This window comes from Miniopterus schreibersii (genome assembly GCF_964146895.1).
Source record: "Miniopterus schreibersii genome assembly, chromosome: 3".
Taxonomy (NCBI): domain Eukaryota; kingdom Metazoa; phylum Chordata; class Mammalia; order Chiroptera; family Miniopteridae; genus Miniopterus; species Miniopterus schreibersii.
In genome coordinates this window covers 25419819-25439277 of record NC_138103.1, presented here as the reverse complement: position 1 = coordinate 25439277, position 19459 = coordinate 25419819, and the positions used below count along the sequence as shown (strand labels likewise).

Here is a 19459-nt window from a genome sequence, read left to right as displayed (position 1 = left end):
ATATAGAGGGCAAGAGTACAAGCAGGGAGATAAGACGGGAAGGTATTGTCATAATCCAGGCAGGAGACAGTGGTAGCTTTGAGGAGGGTGGTAACTGTAGACGGGAAGATTTTTTGCCTAAGCAATTGGAAAGATAAAGTTGCTGTTAATAACAATTGGAACCATTGAGAATATTTCTTTAGTCAATTTAGGTTTGTGATGCCTATTACATGTCTAAATGAAAATGGGAAATGCAGCTGGATTTAAAAGACTGGGATTTTGGGAGTAGGTTGGGGCTAAATATGTAAGGTAGGCGTATAGGCATGTGGGTAGATTTAAAAGCATGAAACTGGATGAGATTATCAAAGGTAGTGAGTATAGATAGCAAAAAGAAGAGGTCCAAGGGCTGAGCCCTGGAAAACCTAAGAGTTGGGAGGATGTGGAGGACTCATCAGGAGACTGATAAGCAGTGGCCAGAGAGGTGGGAGGAAAAGCAGGAGTGAATTAAGTGCTCCAAGATTGAAGGATTGACCACTGTGTTAGATGACACTGTTAGATAGATCAGTTCAGTGGAGACTGACAGTGACCATTGAGCCTGTCATTTAGAGGTTGTTAATGATTGGTACTGCCTTTAAAGCCAGGCAAGGAGGACTTTTGCCCGGGGCCCTATTGTGGCCCTTCTTAAGCCATAGGCCAAGGACATGTGCCCACTTGGAGCTTGCTACTCCTTTTCTACACCATGCTGCTGGTTATCTGGGACTTCAGAATTCCTAGCCCAAATATCCTCAATCTGGCTTTCAGCGTCTACTTGCTAAGTCCATCCTCTTGAGAGCAGACGGCACCACAGCTATGCATACCCCTAAGCCTGAATTAGGGGCACTGCCAGTGGGAGTTGGGTAAAGTGGGCATTGTGGAGCCTAGAAGTTGGGGTGGGATATTATCACATGTGCAGGTGATGCTTCTTGAGATGTGGGACAGAAAATAGATGGGAAGAGAACTATACTAGGCCAGGGCTGGATCTTCCGCACTGTCACATTCCATCAAGAAACTTCAAGGAATACAGAATTCCAAATGAAAACTTGGTTCTCGTTGTCGCTGTGAACATGTATTTAAGCAAAGTCAGAGGATGACATATTTGATTTAACACTGTAGTAGCTTGATTTACAGCTTTTAACTATTTAGACACGGGCTTTTGTGTTTTTTTGCCCTGAGTTCTACACATGCTTTTGATACCCTGTTGTTGAGTTTGACAGGAGCAATTTCATGTGGGGACAAAAGCCTCGTAGGACCAGGTTAAACAGAGAATAGGGAGAAGAATTGGAGATGCTGAATAAAATGTTTTCAGGAATTTTTTGTAAAGGGAATGAAAGAAATGGAAAGGTAGCTGGGTTTCTTTGTTTTGTGTTGATTCATTGTGTTCTCTTCTAAGATGGGAACAGTAATAGCCAGGATGTTTGTACCCTAAAGAAAAGGATTATATTAGTTTTCTAGGGTGGCTGTAACAGAATACCACAGAGTTGGTGGCTTAGGAAAAAGAAGTTTATTTTCTAATAGTCCTGGAGACTAGAAGTCTGAGATCAAGGTGTTGGCAGGTTTGGTTTCTCCTAGGGCCTCTCTCCTGTCTTATAGTTGGCTGACTTCTCACTGTGTCCTTATGTGACCTTTTCTCCGTGCATGTGTATCTCTGGTGTCTTTCCCTATGTCTCAATCTCCTCTTCTTATAGGGACACCGGTCAGCTTGGATTAGGGCCCACCCTAAAGGGATCATTTAAACTTAATTACCTTTTTAAAGTCCCTATCTCCAAGAATAGTCACATTCTGAAGTATTGGAAATTAGGGTTCCTACGTATGAATTTTTGGTGGACACATTTCAATCTATAGTAGGGATCTCAAATATTCTAGAACATGCATTTGTGGGACCCATCCCACCTATGAAATCTCTGTGGTTTTTCAAATAAGTTGAATAGTGCTTGCTAAACCAGTTTATTTCTGTTATCCTGGAAGTAATGTAGCCTAGTATGAAATAGTCACTAATTGGTAATAGGTTTAGTGATATACAGGTTAAATGCTATGGACTAAATTGTATACCCGCCCACCCCCCGTTAAAATTCATATGTATTTGGAGTAAGGAAGTAATGACGGTTAAATGCTGTCATTTTTTCCCTTACACTTCAATTGACTATTTTTTCATGGTAGGATGGGAAAAACAAAAGGCATAAAGCATTTTGTGTTTGAGGGTGATGGTTATTTTAAAGAATGCCAGGCCATTTAAAATGTTGTTTGAAAATGTGTTTTTATAGAAAACTATAAAAACTAAGTTTTGTGTGTTTGTTATTTTTTGTATACTCATCCTCTCCAACCAAATAATATTGTCTTAGAGTTTCTTTTTAATAACTCAAATCTCATTATCGGAAGGTTAGAAACTTTACCAAAGCAGTCAAACATTCCTACATTGAATTATTTTTGTACTGCACACGTGTATTGTGAGTGAATTTCTGAGCCTATTTGAAAACAGATTCATCTTGTAGTTCACAAGCAAACCCAAGGAATGCCAAGAACTTTCTGTTCATTCAGGCTTTTCTCTTTAATCTCATGCTTGTGCATCCTCCCCTTCCCATAGCTTAGACTCTGTTTATGGTAACAAATGAAAAGTCAGGTAAGTTATGCCTTTCGTCAATATAATTTAACCTAGAAATAGCACCCAAGTTGTAGAGAGAGATATTAGTTATATATCAAGCATTGTTTTCTACACTCGCACTCTCTCGCCTTCACATTATTACGTTATGAAGAAATAGTATCCCAATAGCCTCTTAACCAAATCGTAGAAGAGTTTTGGTTCTCTTGATAAGCTGTAGAACAGTAAATTCTGTTATCTGGGTTGAGTGTGTCTACTGGAAGGATATCAAAGTTGGCCAGATTGTTCTTGATTGTCTTAATTGCTTCTTGTTTACGTTTGAGTCTATGTAGTTAGCTTGATTTTGTCTTATTTCCCCCCCTTTATTTTATTTTTGTTTTTCCTACTGCTGTGAAGTCCACTGAACCCCTTTAAATCTGAATAATATAGGTGATTGGCAAGTGGAAGTGCTTTAGTAATTTGCATTTTTCAAACTTACGGCAGTCTTCAAGATATTATCTGTACAATTCCTTAAGCATTTCTTTGGGAACATCACTGTCACAGATAAATGGCATTCTCAAAGTCCAGGCATATTCGTGAACCCTATCTTATTTTACATTAATAAAACTTTCCTAGTTCTGTTGGAGTCATTTGTGATACATGGATTTAGAGGCAATTTCTCCTTTTCTGTCTTTGCAAACCCACTGTGGTAGGCAGGATCGCATGATGTCCCTCAAGATACTTGCCCCTGTTTCCTCCCATGATTTGATTTTTACATGGCACTATTGACTTGAAGAAAGTGAGTTATCTTCTGTGAGCCTCTGCCTCACTCCTTTCTGGAGTAAGAGATTAAACTGATGGGATCTTTTACTTTTTAAAAATAAACTGCTTTATTGAAATATAAGTTATGTCCCATAAAATCCACTCAGTGTAAATGTACAATTTAATGAATTTTAGCAAATTTACAGAGTTGTGCAACCATCATCATACTCCAATTTCAGAACTTCGTCATCACCTCAATAATTTCCCTGGTGCCCACTTGCAAATTGATGGACTCATATTCTTGTAAAAATTTCTTTTAGATCTTATTGTTAAGTTCAGTCTGTTATAGTTCAACAGATTTTAGCAGCTCTTGTAATTAAGAATATTATTCCATATTTCCCTTTTTGTTTTGTTATTATCAGATTTGGGCACAAATTAGCTTTGCATATTTTTGACATGTTCTGAATAAAATTTTGTTAAGTTTTCTGTAAAATTTTAAACTAGTTGTTTATGATTTTGACAGTACCAAAGAATAATGTTTATTACTATAATTTAGAAGTGTGCCTCTTATATTTTCTATATGTGTGCCTTGTTATATTTTGTAATTGTAATTTATAAATGTGCCTACTTTTTGTGTTGATAATCATATTATTATTATCACATCATATATTATTATATTACCACATTATTATATGATGACATCACATTATTTCTATTTTTGGTTTTGCTTTTTATCTCTTTTTATTCTTAGGTTTGTAAGAGGTTTATTTCTTTTATCTTTGTAAGGTTTGCTCCTGATTTTACCCTAACTTATTAATTGTACAATATTTTAATTTTTAATTCATTGTGTAGTTTTTATTTTTATAATCTTCCTCTACTTTTCACTAGAGTTGGGTGGCACTTTTTTTTGGCCTCATTTCTTTTCTTTTTTATCTCTGTTATTAGATTGTTTATTTCTATTATTTTTCATTAAATGGAAAATACACAAATTAACCTCTAGCACAGATTTTATAGGTCCTGTAGATTTTTTAACTTACATGTTTATAATTTTCTTTTTTTAAAATATATATGGTGTCTTTGTAATTTTCTCTTTGGCTCAGTTATAATTTTGAAGAGAATTTTCAAATATATCTTTTGCTAAAAGATATTTGAAAAAACTTAGGTGATAAGACTATTTAGATTAAAGTGTCATCAATTTTTATCAGAGAAAAGGCTGTTTATGTAATTTCTACATTTTGAAATTTATTCTGATACTCTTTGTGTCCTAATACATCTTTAGTTGGTGATAATGCTCCCTTGATGCTTTAGAAAGGTGTGGCCTCTGCGAGTTATCAAATTTACCATATTTTGCCTAAGATAAACTGTTTTTTAACCTCTAAGTCCTTTTGTATTTTTTTTAACCTCACTCCCTGATGATTAGTAGGATGGTAGAGTCTCCTATCTCCTTTTGATTTCCTTTATTACTTAAAATATTTTTATTGTATATATGGGCATATCAAGATTTGTAAATTATTTCTGTAGTATAAAGTACTGAAGTATAAAAGGTAAAAGATTGTACCTTTTATCACTATAAAGTGCCTTATCTTTAACATTGATTTAACCTAGCTATTTATTTGTAATATTTTGTCTTTTTACCTCTTTTTTAAAATTTGAGTTTTTAATAGCTAACAAATGGTTAGATATTCATTTATTTTACTCAATAAAAACTGGATGTCCTTGCTTTTTTTAAGAAGTGGGAGCTTAATCCATGAGTATTATTATAACCAATATAGTTAGTCGTATGCTTTTGCTTTTTGCTGATTCCTTTATGTTTTCTCCATTTCTCTATTGACCATGATTTTAATCCTTTTACATTTGATAGTGATTTATAAGACAAGTATTTGTAATATCTAAATTTTACTAATAGTTAACTTCAACATGATCAGATTCTTATTTAAAATTCTTTCTCTAACTATTGAGGACATAACAGGCTAACTTCTGATTCTGTGATCCCAGAGAAATTTTGCACAAATTCCTTGCCCTGCCCTAGTTTCCAGAATTCAATTTTTAGCTCTTTGGTACAACTTGTTACAGGACATTTAAAAGTACAATATATTTTCATTTCTCAAGAAAATGTTTTTTTAATTTAACTTTGTAGTTTTGTTTATAGTAGTAATTTCCTGTTAGCTCATTTTGACATGTCAGCTTTTTCATTAAGTTCTTGAGTTTGGTTCGCTGTTTCTCATCTGAAATACCTTTTTAAAGCCCAAGGAATAAAATAATACAGATGCCACCCAATCTATTAAACTTTCCCCATTTGTGGACAGTTTGTTTTTGAAAAAACAAAACATTTTACTAGATTAAATACTTGCTGCTTTAATGTTAGTGAAGGTAGATAACACAATTTCTTTGAATGAAATAAGATTCTATGCTTATTGACACATTTTTAAAACCTTGTATAGAGTTCATTTACATCCCTACCGGAGAACTCAGCAGTCTGAGATAGGATTTATGCTGCTTTGAGGAACCAAAACTGTGGTATGCTTTTCTGCATTGTACTGCATAATTCTCATCATTCCTCTAGACTTCCAGGCATAGATGTCTTCTCCATGCACTTTATCCTTCTATAAATTTTGTTTGAAGGGTTAATGACACCTGCTGAGCAGCTAGCTTCTTGTTGGAACTCTCCATACTTAAGCTGTAAAGAATGTTCATAGCCTGGCTCACAAATCTTGGCAGATGTGCACAGAATTGCTCTACCTTTCACTCAGTCCAGGGCGATGGGACTTTGTTATATGTTCCTTAGCAGTGATAAAACCATGGATCGTTATTTTCCTAATTAGCCATTAATAACAGTTAAGCCTGTAATGAGATCACAGCTTCAGAGTTTGGAGAATATATTGTTGACAATGAAATTTAATGAAAAACGAAATGGCTTCTTATATTTTATAAAAGATGTTAATCTTATTGATAGAATTACTGCCACTCATGCCCGACACTAGTGTCCTTTCATTTAGTCTGTTTTGTTTTAATTCAGATAACTGAAATATATAATAGTCTGATGGGAAGAAAATTCTGGAACTAGAGAGTGAATTACTGTAATTTTTAAATAAATGAGGTGCTGAAGTATTTACAGGCTGATAGTAGGAAAACTCATTGCATCAGTTAGAGCAAAAGCTTTCTTAAAACAGAGCCGCCATGGGTGCTAGGACAAATCAATGTAAGCAGATCGATTTTTCTTAGGTCTTTAAATGTTTAAGCCAGCACCTGGCCTTTGTAATGTCTCTTGGTTGTAGGTAATAGCTGGGAATTTCAGATGAAGGATTACAAGTTCTGAGTTAGTTATGCTACACCAAATGATCCATTGGATGTGGCTGAAAATGCCAGTTTTAAATGTATTCATGGGATTAGGAATGAATACTTCTTTTGCCTGAAATCGTGTGGTTTAGCTTTAGTACTTACTGTAGTCAATCCATTTCTTTGAAATATTGAGCTGTCTGACAGCTTAAAATCCTAAGTTTCCTTTAAACTTGAGCCTGGCTTTGGAGGAGAAAAAGGGTAGTGTGGGGGTGGATTTTTATGTAAGACTCTCCGAAGAAAATTCACTGAAGTGCTTTTGCTGGCAGGGCACAGGGATGACTAGTAACCTGCTTCATCTCGATCTTTCTTGGGTTTTGCCCTTAGCCCAGATCAACATTTAGTCAGATAACTTACGTCAAGGCCACTGGATTCTCTTGTTGGGCCTTGTATCATTTTCCTTCCATGAAAAAACATGGAAAAGATCCAAATGCAAAGTCCACATTTTGCTAAAGCAGTTGGATGTTAGGAAAAGTCTTCACACCCTGGTACCCTTTACTCCCTGGATGTTTATTTTTCATCTTAGTTGGGGGACTGAGTTTCTATAGCCATCTCTTGATCAAATATCACCTTATAAGATTTCTTTCTTTGTGAATGCAGCCAGATACCACAGATGTATGTAAAATATATTCTGTGGAGATACTAACATACTGCAGACTCATTATTTCCATGGTAAATGTAAATATCTAAATGGGCACTAAGGTGTGAATGAAGTCAGCAGTAGGCCGTAGAGACATGGGTTTAGTCCTAGATTTCATACCTGCTTCTGAGTGCATCATTGGTTTTATTTGTTTCTTCATTCATATACCAGAGGTAGCGTCACCTGCCTTTACTTAACTCAGAGATCCAGTGGGATAAGATTTCCAACTTTGCTTGTGAATTAGGGGGCCCTCTCCACATACAGATTTTATCTTTAGTACAGATATAACAGGTAGTCTGTTTTAAATTTAAAAATATGTGATAGAATGAGATATGCTAGCTATGAGGGAATATGTCAAAAAATAAATATAGAAAAAAAGAGTTCTTCAGAGACCATAGCAGAGGATATGCTGTCTATGAACTTAAAAATTTTTTTACCTGAAAAGCACAGAGAATGTGAGGGTGAGCATGCCAGAGATAGAAATCTAGTGTGAAAAAGTGGAGGGCAGAAAAGGACAGGACATGTTCAAAAAATTGAGAGAAAGTGATGTTCATTTTAGATTAAATCCCCTTTTATTATAAGTATAAAAATGAAAACTTGAAGGGAATGACAATAGTCTGAACTTTTATTCCATAGTAATAAGAAAAGGCTCATAGAACTTGCATCTGAATTAACTGAGAATTAGCAGGTTTAGCAGTAATTTAGGAGGAAACTAAGTACTTAAGGGCTCAGGAGGATACTAAGTAAAATTAGCATCACTTTTTGAGGTTCCATTAGAGAAGACTTCTGGAGAATGAGATTTTAGAAGGAAGTGATAAAAGTGGTTTTGTAGAAAGGTTGAAAGCCACAAAGAATGCTCTCGTAGTGGGGTTCTAGTGATAGCTAATCACATGGTATGTTTGAAAGTAAGGTCTGAACTATAGTCTTTCAAGAAGCACATTAAAGATACAAGAAATGCTAATACAGATTCACTCTCTATTTATCTTGGTTCATCTTGCCCCTTGGTCCCAGAGCCATATGAAAACCTGCAGGTAAACGTTTTGCTACCTGTTAACTGTTCTGCTCTCTTAAGTTTCTTCCTACCCAGAAATATGGGAATTGTGTTTTGTTTGAGACTATCCATTTTCTGGTCCATGCACTCCTCTCTAAGATTTCTTTCTATTTTCTCCCAAAGGAACTCTTTTGAGAAGACCCTGATCATTTCCTGGCAACTTGCTTTCCCTGCCTTTGCTTTCTGCCTTTCTTCCATCAAGAGTGTCTTCTCTCAGCCATATGAGCACAGTCCTCTTTCACAATCCATGGCTTCCAAAATCACTTTTCCTCTGAAGGCCACTGGCTACTTTTGGGTTTTCATTTAGCAAGTATTTCCTTGTGGTGTTTTACTTGCATGTCTTGCACTTTCTTTTGCTAGATGGAGAACATTGTAAAGGGCCTGTGTCTTGTAACCTGCATCAGATTGCTTGGGATTTCTGCAAATGTAGTTGGTGGTGACAACATAGACTGATCTTCCATATGTGTGTGACTCAGTCTCACATAGACTAATGTTTGCAGTTCTCTGTGCTTGCTGGTTTTTGTTTTTTTAAAACTGAATTCATTGGGGTGACATTGGTTGGCTGCATAAATGTGTAGAAACTTCTAAAATGTAAGCTTTGTAAGATCAGAGACTTTTTTTTTTTTTGTACAGCACCACATCTCTAGTTCTTACTGCCAGGCCCAGTTGTGGACTTAATACCTATTGGTTGAATGAGTGCTGGCTTAATTTACGTAAACTATAGGTTACTTTTAAATATCTGGCAGGAGACCTCCAGAACGTTGTGTCAACAAGCAAGATTGTTAAGTATCTTCCCAATGGTTAGAAGATAACCTTAGCCCAGCACCTCATCTTCTCCTAGGATAAGAAATCTTGGTTTTTGTTATTTTGTTGTTTCTTCCTTTCAGACGAGTACAGAAGAAATAATAGTTGGTGTAATCTGCCTTTAGCTTATTCAGTGTTCTGGGTCTTTTTAATATTTACCAAAAATCACAATGAAACAGAGGAAAAATCTAAGGGAAGATTACTTTCTAAGATTTATAGACCTTTGTTAGACATTTCAGGTGTTTACTTGAGTCTCGCTCACTCTTTTTATCTACATCAGCATTTTGTGGTAAATGCTTTGCTTATCCTACCCTCTGTGTTTCTCTCTATGGCAACTTGCCTGGCGGTATTCAGAAACTGAGAAGGATGTTAAAGATCAAGACCTTAAATTACTCACTTTTGACAAGGCTTAAAGAACAGGGGAGAGAAACAGCCCTGTGAGGAGACCACTGACTGTTTTCTTGTTCCTCTTTTCTTTTGTCTTTAGCTCAAGCCAGGACAGAACAGCTGCAGGGACAGTGACAGTGAAAGCGCCAGTGGAGAATCCAAGGGCTTCCACAGGAGCAGCTCTCGGGAAAGGCTCAGCGATGTAAGTATTTATTTAAAAATCGAACAAGCCCCGCTGATCATGGCTCAGCGGTGAGCGTTGACCTAGGATCCAGGTGATCGCAGTTTGATTCCTGGTGAGGGCACATGCCCGGATTGTGGTCTCGATCCCCAGTCAAGGGCGTGCAGGAGGCAGCCAATCAATGACTCTCTCATCATTGACGTTTCTATCTCTCTTTTTCCCTCTCCCTTCCTCTCTCTGAAATCAATAAAGATATATTTTTTTAAAAATTTAAAAATAAAAAGTCAAACAAAACCACCAGACCATACACCCCTTGAGTAAAGTCTCAATTCCCCAACACTCTGCCCCTTCATATCACTTTGTATATCTAAGTATTACAGTTTACCCTTTCTTGTTGTACATGTGGTTGAGCCTTATGTTACAGTGTCATTCCATTTTCTAGTTTGACCTAAAATGTGTTTTAACAAATTATAAGGTAGGTGGGAGTATTCTCACTTTAGAAACAGTCAGGAAATTAAGTTCCTTCTCTTGCCAATAAGTGGCTGGTTAGTCACCCCTTCCAACAGAAAAAAAAAAAAAAAATGACAGAAAGGGATTATTACTGATCTCATGGGTGAAGAAATTTCAGATAGCCCATAGTTAAATGATGTCATTTCCCCATTGTAGGTAGAACTGCCTGTTTCTGGGGTAGAAACTGTTGTGAAAACATACCATGCCTCTTGAGGGACCTGTCAGCTCTCCAACCTCCTATCCACCAATGATCCTGATTCCCCTTTACCGCTTCCCAGAACCACCTGGCCCTCTTTGGACTGTCTTACCTTCCTCCCTAATGTATCATATAACAGGATTCTTGACCCATCTTTGCCCCTGAGAGCAACACTTGGAAACTTTCTTGTACAATAGGTCAAGTAGGTAGAAATTTTCATTATTGATACCAACACTGGAATATTAACAGATTGAGATAATACTCTTAAGAAGGAAGATGGCAAATCCACCTGAGTTTCAGGAAGAAGCAGAGTTAGGCTGTATAATAGGAGCAAAACCCATTGCCTCTTGCCTTTCTCTTTTTTATGCTCTAAAGCAGTGTCTTCATTATGATGTATAAGATGATTTAGTGTATTAAATATTAGTATTTATTTTTTGTCTAAAAAAAGAAATTAAACTTCACTAATACCCAACTTAAAAGTCAGGGAGTAGCTCATTTCTATAATTGACAAACATACTTATCTTAGGAGTGTCCCCAAAACTTTTTTTTTACTGAGAAGTATTCATAAGCATGAAAGGTTGGAGACCATTGCAGCACACTGAATCATTCCTATAAATATTTCCCATCCATTTCTCCATCAGCCAAGGTGGACAAACCCAAGAATTAGCCACCTTCCCATACCTCTCAGGAAAGTTTGTGAGATTTATGGTGATATTTGATGCATGTAACATTGAATTCTTATAAGAATTCAATGGAATAAACAAAGCATAATTATTTCTATAGTATTCTTATTTTCTTGTTTATAGATAGTCACCCCCCTTCTTTTAATATTGATAATATCAATTAACTCAGTCTTTGCTGTATGAGTATGTGTGTATAAGAATATTTCTTTGTGTATTTGTTTCATTAATTTTGTAACTGAACTATAAATTATAATAATAAAACTATAACAGTATTTCCTACCTATGTTATTAACAATACTTAATACTTAAGTAGCTGTTCTTTTGAGATTTTGCTTTGCTTTTAATATAAGATCTTATTGACCCTGGAAATTTGTCCAGGATTAGTTAGTCATAATTTCATCGTAGAGTGGAGAAATAAGGCCACATTAGGTCAGGGAACACGAGCATAGTATTACACAGTCATTGATATCTTTTGACTGTTTGCCCTGAACTTATTTTCCATTAGGCCAAAAAAAAAATCTTCAATGTTCATATATAGGAAGATGTAATACTGTTAAGATGTCAGTATTCCACAAAGCAATATACAGTTTCAGTGTAATCCCTATGAAAATTCCAGCAGTCGTTTTTTTTTTTCTAGAAATGGAAAAGCAGATACTCAAATTAATATGGCCTGGCTTGAGGCCCCTGGAAGAAAACACAGTGTTGAGAAAGAATAAAGTTAGGAGACTTATAATTTCCTAATTTCAAAATTTACTACAAAGCTATAGTAATCAAAACAGTAGGTAATAGCATCAAGACAGACATATAGACCAATAGAGTAGAACTAAGAGTCTAGAAATAAACCCGTACATCTCTGCCCAACAAATGTTTTTTTTAATCCTCACCCGAGGATATTTTTTTCCATTGCTTTTTAGAGAGAGTGGAAGGGCGGGAGGGGGAGAGACAGAGAGAAACATAGATGTGAGAGAGACACATAGATTGGTTGCGTCCCCCACCAAGGGCAGGGATTGAGCCTGCAACTGAGGTACGTGCCCTTGGCCAGAATCAAACCCGGGACCCTTCAGTCTGAGGGCCAACCCTCTAACCTGAGCCATACCGGCTAGGGTAACCCAACAGATTTTTGACATGAGTGCTAAGTTTATTGAGTTGGGAAATAATTTTCTGTTCAACAGATGGTGCCGGACAACTGGATTTCCTTGTGCAAAAGAATGAAGTTGGACCCTTGTATCACACTGTGTACAAATATTAGCTCAAAATGAATTGATATCCCAAATATAAGAGCTAAAACTATAAAACTCCTAGAAGAAAACATAAGGGTAAATCTTTATGACCTTGAATTTGGCAGTGGATTCCTAGATATGACACCAAAAGCATGAGCAACAAAAAGGAAAATAGAAAAATTAGACTTCATCTAAGTTAAAAACTTTTATGAAAAGTTTTTTTGTGTGTGTGCATCAAAGCACATTATCAAGAAAGTGAAAAGAAAACCTACATATTGGGAGAGAATATTTGCAAATCATATAACTGATAAATGTTTAATATCTAGATATGTAAAGAACTCAACAATAACCAACAACCCAATTCAAACATGGGCAAAGGACTTGAGTAGACATTTGTACAAAAGGAGATGAACAATTGGCTAATAAGCATATGGAAGAAGCTCATCATCATTAGTCATTAGGGAAATACAAATGTTAACCATAGTGAAATATTACTTCAAATCTACTAAGATAGATGGATTTTTTTTTTTTTTTAAAGAGGAAAATAAGTGTTGGCAAGGATGTGGAGAAATTGAAACCTTTGTACATGCTAGTGGGAATGTAAAATGGTGCAACCACTGTGGAAAATAGCTAGACAGTTCCTTTAAAACCTAAATACAAAATTACCATATCCCCACCCACTCCTTTCCTTGTGTGAGCTCTGGGATCACATGCTGTCTGCTCCTTTTCAGTGTTTTTTTTCCCCTTGCCTCAGGTTCTTTCCTCCCACAGATGTTCTGCTGTGGACTCAGGTGAAGACTAGAAGGGAACCTTCTTCAGGTTTCATGATTCTCTACGAAGCTCTCATCTCTTTCATCTTCTGCTTTGCCTATTCCAGCGGCCTTGACTTTCTTTGCTTATCAGCTCTATCTTTGCAACTCAGGAAATGCTGGACTCCACAAGGGTCATTCCCCACCGCACCCCACCCCATTCCACCTTGACAGTGTAACTCTCCAGGCAGTAAGCTGAGGCAATTGTGGGATCACCTCATTTGCTTCCCTTCTTTCTGAGATCATTGTCCTATGTTGCCTGTTGCCCAGTTTCTGAAAACCCCCTTTTCATATAGTTTTTCCTGCTTCTTTGTTAGCTTAAGCTTAAGCTACCTAAAGTGGGAGAGTATATTCGGTTCCTGCTAGTCCATCATGCCCATTCTTGTTTTTTCGGCTAATATAAAAATCTTCAGAAGTGTTTTACTCACATTTAATGATATTTTTAGAAACTTTGGCAGTTGAGACTTACTCTCAAGTGCAGCTCATCAAGGTACTGTATTAGTCCAGCTTAGTTTGTTTTTTAATCAGATGGGCCAAAGGAGTAGGGATAAAGAGTTCCAGTATAGCAGAAGAATTTTACCTATGGGTAAAACTTAAAAACCCAATGTGCTTGGCTTTTCTAAATTACATATTCCCAGGCTATGTTGCCATGAGAGAATATTTGTCTATAAGGACTTTCGGATTGTCCACATCAAGGATACATAGTAATTTATTTAGATTAGTCACTAAGGAAAAAGTTAAGTTAATGGAGTATATCAGTGTTCATGATGAATTGTTCAAGGGGGGAAATACTGCTTCTGACTTATACAGAATTTTGCACCTGAGGAAGTAGTCAAAACTTGGGGGTTAAACTTACAATCTTGGTAAATGGCAAAGTCTCAAATTACAATATGATCATGGGCATTCATTATAAACACATTGAGTTTTAATAGCAGTTAGTTTATTATCGGTATGACCTTAAGGAAAGAACTTGCTCTTTCTTAGCCTTTGTTTCTTTGTGAAATGGGTATAATTTCACCTACCTCGTAGGTCTCCTTTAAAGATTACCTGGTACTATGCATTTGTATCACATAGTATAGTTCTTGGTGCTCAAAGCACATCACCTGTGCTCAAAAATACTCACCCTCTTCCTTCATGCATCATGCATCATATTTAGAACTTGCCTTAGCAGCCTTCTCTACCCTTTATAACTTAAATTCCCTTGTAACTGTCTACTTGACAAGACCTGCGTCTCTCAATCATGACAGATGTGAAGCCACTCCCAAACAAAAACCCTCATTATCCCATGCCTCCTTGTGTATTTTTTCTCAGCCCTGAACTGTCCTTCTTAACTTCCCTGTCCCTATACTGGATCCCAGAGCTAGTATTCTCAAAGTGAGGCTCTGTTCCTTCCTCTGTCTTGCTTGTCGTGTTCACTTAGTCACTCTCTGAAGAGGTGTTGGGTATGATTATCCTCTCCTGGACACCAGCGGTACTTCAGATGCTCTCACTATCTTTTACACATGATTCGTATGGCATCTCGGTGATTTTCTCTGCCCAGGCTTTGTTTCCTTTGCACCGTGCCCTGCAATGCTTCCAGAGTTGTTTCCCTGAGTCAGACCTCACAGTGCAACTTTCTTGTTTAAGATGTTTTGGGCAAAGTACATACTTTTGAGGATTATCCACAGAAGTCTCCAGAAGGAAGTATGAGGCTCTCTCTGAGTCCTCCCCTTCCCCCTACCTCCTCACTTTTGTGCCTTAAATGTTGTCCCTCTAAACCACTTTTGTTTTCTTACATAATATGCACTTTCAAATCATCCCACCTATGTTACTTTTGTTTCCTCTGCTTCTTTTTCTTTTCCTTCCGCCACCCCAATGTACCTTCTTACAGCAAATTCTCTCCCCCTCCCCCATGGAAGTAAACTTATTTAATACTTTATTCAAATTAGTGTATGGGTATGACTCTGTTTCTCTCTGAAAGAATTTTGGGTCAGGTTTTTAATCATAAGAAGGCAGAAATATATTTAATACTTCCCAAGTGTTCAAGACTTTGAAGGAATTGAAACAATTCATAAAATAGTGAAAGGGATTGGATTCTTATAAGTCTTGTGCTAAACAGTTCTCTAATATTACTGTCCTGTAGTTTTTTAGTTCATTTACTATGATCGTGGTTGATGCATTTCTTCTGCTTCTTTCTTTTCTTCCAGGTTTTGAGGTTTTTATTGCTTTATCTACCCCACCATGCCATCTTTCATCCATCCATGCAAGCATCTAGCCTGTCCTCCCTTCCTACCCTGCCCCCAATCCTTTATTGAGGTTTTACTCTGGGCCATGTTTACTAGCTACTGTTAAGGTAGAAATAGAACAGGCACCACCATCAATGAGCTTCTCAGTAGTTTAGAAAAAACCTAAAATAGACCCGTGAAGGATTATTGATACTGTTTCTCCTTTTTTCTCTTATTTTTATTTGTCCCAAATTTTGCCCCTAACAGTTTGTGTATGTCTTTTCCGTTCCTATACCATATGAGTATGTGGCTTTTTTGAACTATCAGTGTTTTGATTGTCCAGGACTATTTATCAGTGCCTTTTATATGGCAGGTGTAGTCTGGGCACTAGAGGTTGAGTGGTGAACAAGATGAAGTCCCTGCCCTCAGGAAGCTTCTGTTCTGTTGGAGGAGTCAAACAGCACAGCAAGCCTGAGAGCAACCAATACAATTAATGCTGATGTAATACATTTCATGAAGTAAACAAAACAGTGACGAGGAGTGGAGGAGTGCAGGTTGCTGTTTTAACTGGGGTGATTGGATTAGTTCTTTTGTGTAGGTGACATTTGAGCTGAGGCCTGGATGAAGAAAAACCAGAGTTAGCCTTGTGATGATCTGTAGGAAAAGCACTCCAGGCAGGAAGAACAGCAAGTTCAAAGCCCTGAGTCAGAGCAGGCGTGACATGTTTGAGGGAAAGGAAAAGGGCCAGCTGGCTCAAATGTGGTGAATGAGCACAGGGGCTGATCGCAATCTTAGGGGAAAAACAGATACCAGCAACACCATCAGTGAGCTTCTCTGTATTTAAGAAGATAATCTAATCTAGACTCATGAGGGACTCTTGATATTGTTTCTCCTAGTCTCTAGTAAGGAGGCTGGGTTTTATATTAGTTTCCGGGGCTGCTCTAATGAGTGACCAAAAGTGAGTAGTTTAAAAGAACAAATAGATTACCTCATAGTTTTCAAGGCAAGAAGCACAACACTAAGGTGTCAGCGGGTCCTTGATCCCCCTGAAGACTCTAAAGAAGAATCCTTTCTTTCCTCTCCTAGCTTCTGGTGGCTTCTGGCAGTCCTTGGTTTTCCTTGGCTTTTAACTCCATCAGTCCAATGTCTGCCTCTGTCTTCACATGGCCTTCTACTCTTTTGGTAGCTTTGTGTGCCTTTTCCTCTTATATAGGGCCAACAGTCATTGGATTTAGGGCCTACCTTAATCCAGTATGACCTCAACTTAAAGGCCCTATTTCTAAACAAGGTCATTCTATCAATCAGGGTTCTGAAGAGAAACAGAGCTAATAGAATGTCCGAACATACACAGTTGTAGAGGGTTATAAGTCACAAGATCTGAAGTCAGTAAGCTGGAGGCCCAGGAGAGCTGATGGTTAGTTCCAGTCCAAAGACTGGAATGCTCGAGACTTAGGAAGAGCCAATGTTTCTTTCAGTTTGTGTCTGAAAGCAGGAAAAAAACTGTTGTTCCAGCTAGAGGACAGTCAGAGGAATTCCCTCCTATTCTGAGGATGGTATTTTAAATTTTGTTTTATTAAACTGATTGGATGAAGACCACACACATTAAGGAGGGGGCAGTATGCTTTATTCATTCTATTTAAATGTTAAACTCATCCAAAACCATCCTCACTGTAACATCCAGAATAATGTTTGACCAAATATGATACCCAGGCCTAGTCAAGTTGACACATAAAATTAACCCTCATAATCATATTCTGAATTTTTGGGGGACACTTTTCTACCACCATAATTATTTTAAAAGCCTCTGAAAGATATTATAAGGAATGGTATTGTAATTTTTACTTTAAAATGTTTGCTTTGCCTTTTATATGAAAAACTGAAGACAAAGAATGAAATCAATGAAAGAAGTCAAAAGGCTGTTGATTATACATGAGAGCGGAGGACAACTTGGAGTGGGTTGTAACAGAGGGTTGGAAAATTGAAGGTGGAAGTGACCGTATTTATCATACCTGATGCTTGTTTTCAGGTTGTTGCTCTTTCTCCATTTTAACTTGAATTTTCCTAGTAGCTTATTTTCCTATTCAGATATACTATTTTGTGTCTTTATCAGCTATTAGTAATTGTATCCCCAAGGCGCATTTCTTAAGATTAAGATTTCAGTTTCTTTTAATTGCCATTGTTTTTTAAAACGCTAAAGAAAATCCATAAATGAGCTTGTTTCATGACCTTTGCAAGAAATATACTTGGCCATGATCCTTATGCTTTTTATTCCCAAGAGAGAAAAGCATTAACATGGAGGTGGGTAGGCAGGGATGTCAGACACAATTGGTGATTTGGAACAATTTTAAATATTCTATTTAAATTAGCCCTAGGGTCAGAGCACACATCTCGTCTCAGGGTGGAGCATGCATCTATTTCATACTCAGGGAGCTGTAATAGTAGCTGCCGTGGCCTCTCTGTGTAGATCTCTAATGAATGGAGCACATCTATTTTGGATGGATAATCAATTTTGAAATCCCTTGTTGTAGGTAAGCTGTTAACACAGAAATGTTAACTTCACGAGTTTAATGAGTAGCTTCAGTGATAGTTTAGTGACAGAGATGGAAAGAAAGTCAGGTGGGGGGCAGTGAGAAAGAGTAGATTGAGCATTTAATGAATATCCACTTGCAGACTGGAATGTCAGCAGCAGCATTCTCCCTCCTGGAAAATGTCTTTCAACTGTGCATCCTATTACAATTCCTGCAGCCCACGGTAGCTTGGAGATTGAGGCAGAGTGTTTATAAGAAAGCTCTCCTTTGCAACATAATGAGATCGAGGTGGGTAATTTGCAGAGATTGCTAGAGCAGTGGTCAAATCTGCAAAAAAACAAAAAACAAAAAACCCAGCAGAATGGAAAGACCATGTTAAACAGGAGATGGTTTATAATGAGCCTGGAAATCACATATCACAGAGTTAGCTAGCTGCCATTTTCTGGTATTCATCTTCTCATGCAAACTGCTAAACACTTTCTCCTACTCTATTTTCTCAGTCTCTCTATCCCTCTGAATTCTACCTACTGCATTGAAAATATGAATGAATGGCAACTCTGCCACTTGAAGAAATATGAATGAAGGCTTTTTTTTATTCAAAGGAAGTATTTGCCTAAACACGGGTGTATGGTATTATTTCAGATGCTGGTGATGCCTTTGTTTGTTGCATTTTAAAAAAACATTTGCTGCCTGGCCGGGCGTGGCTTAGGGGTTGAGCATTGACCTAGGATCCAGGCGATCAGGGTTCGATTCCCGGTCAGGGCACATGCCCAGGTTGTGGGCTCGATCAATGACTCTCTCATCATTGATGTTTCTATCTCTCTCTCTCTCTCCCTTTCCTTTCCTCTCTCTGGAATCAATAAAGATATACTTAAAAAAATAAAAATAAAAATAAATAAAAAAATAAAACATTTGCTTTTAAAAAACACCTCCTTTTCAAGCCTCAGTTTGACTCATAGGCTTTTCTGGATTCTATGGATACTTTTGCTATATAGTTTGGATATTTTGCAAGAGAAATGAAACACCCCCTCCTTTCATTAGAAATTTGTTGAAATCAACATTATTTCATCAAATGGTTCAGTGGTCAAGGTTAGGCCTTTACCTCTTGGTGTCTGTCTTTTCTATAACATGAAAAAGCAGTACCAATCCCTAAATGCACATCTGTAAATGTATGACTAATGTAACACCTTTCCGATAAAAAGGTGTTTCTAAACATTCCATTTTTGTAGCATAATCTGTTGTTGCCCATGGTTTGGAGTATTCAAGGAATTTCTGGCTTGGAAAAATGTTATTGCTATCAAATAAATATTTGCAGCTATATTTGGATACAGACTTAGATTAGACATACATGACCCAGACTCTTCTGGGCCTTTTGGATAGCAAGGCCTCAGGGATGTGATGGTGTCCTGAGCTATCAGTGAAATGGACTCCTGACCAGCGTCTCAGAACTTGTTACCTGTATTTGATGGAGATCCTTTTAGCTACAAGGGGTGGTGTCCCACTGAATACAAAGCCATAGTCAGATTCTTTGGAATGTAGAACTAGACATGGAGAA

The 19459-nt window shown here is 37.2% G+C and overlaps 1 protein-coding gene across 8 annotated transcripts in view; it reads left to right on the top strand.

Annotated features, from left to right (window-relative positions):
- Positions 1–19459, top strand: part of AUTS2 (activator of transcription and developmental regulator AUTS2) — a 1039053-nt gene that overhangs the window by 440780 nt on the left and 578814 nt on the right. For 7 of the 8 annotated variants that reach the window (XM_081131402.1, XM_081131407.1, XM_081131406.1 and 4 more), the window contains exon 3: positions 9674–9775. The exons of the other annotated variant lie outside the window; for it this stretch is intronic. In XM_081131402.1, coding sequence (XP_080987528.1) covers positions 9674–9775 — 102 coding nt within the window. The remainder of the gene's footprint in view (positions 1–9673; positions 9776–19459) is intronic. 8 annotated transcript variants of the gene reach the window in all.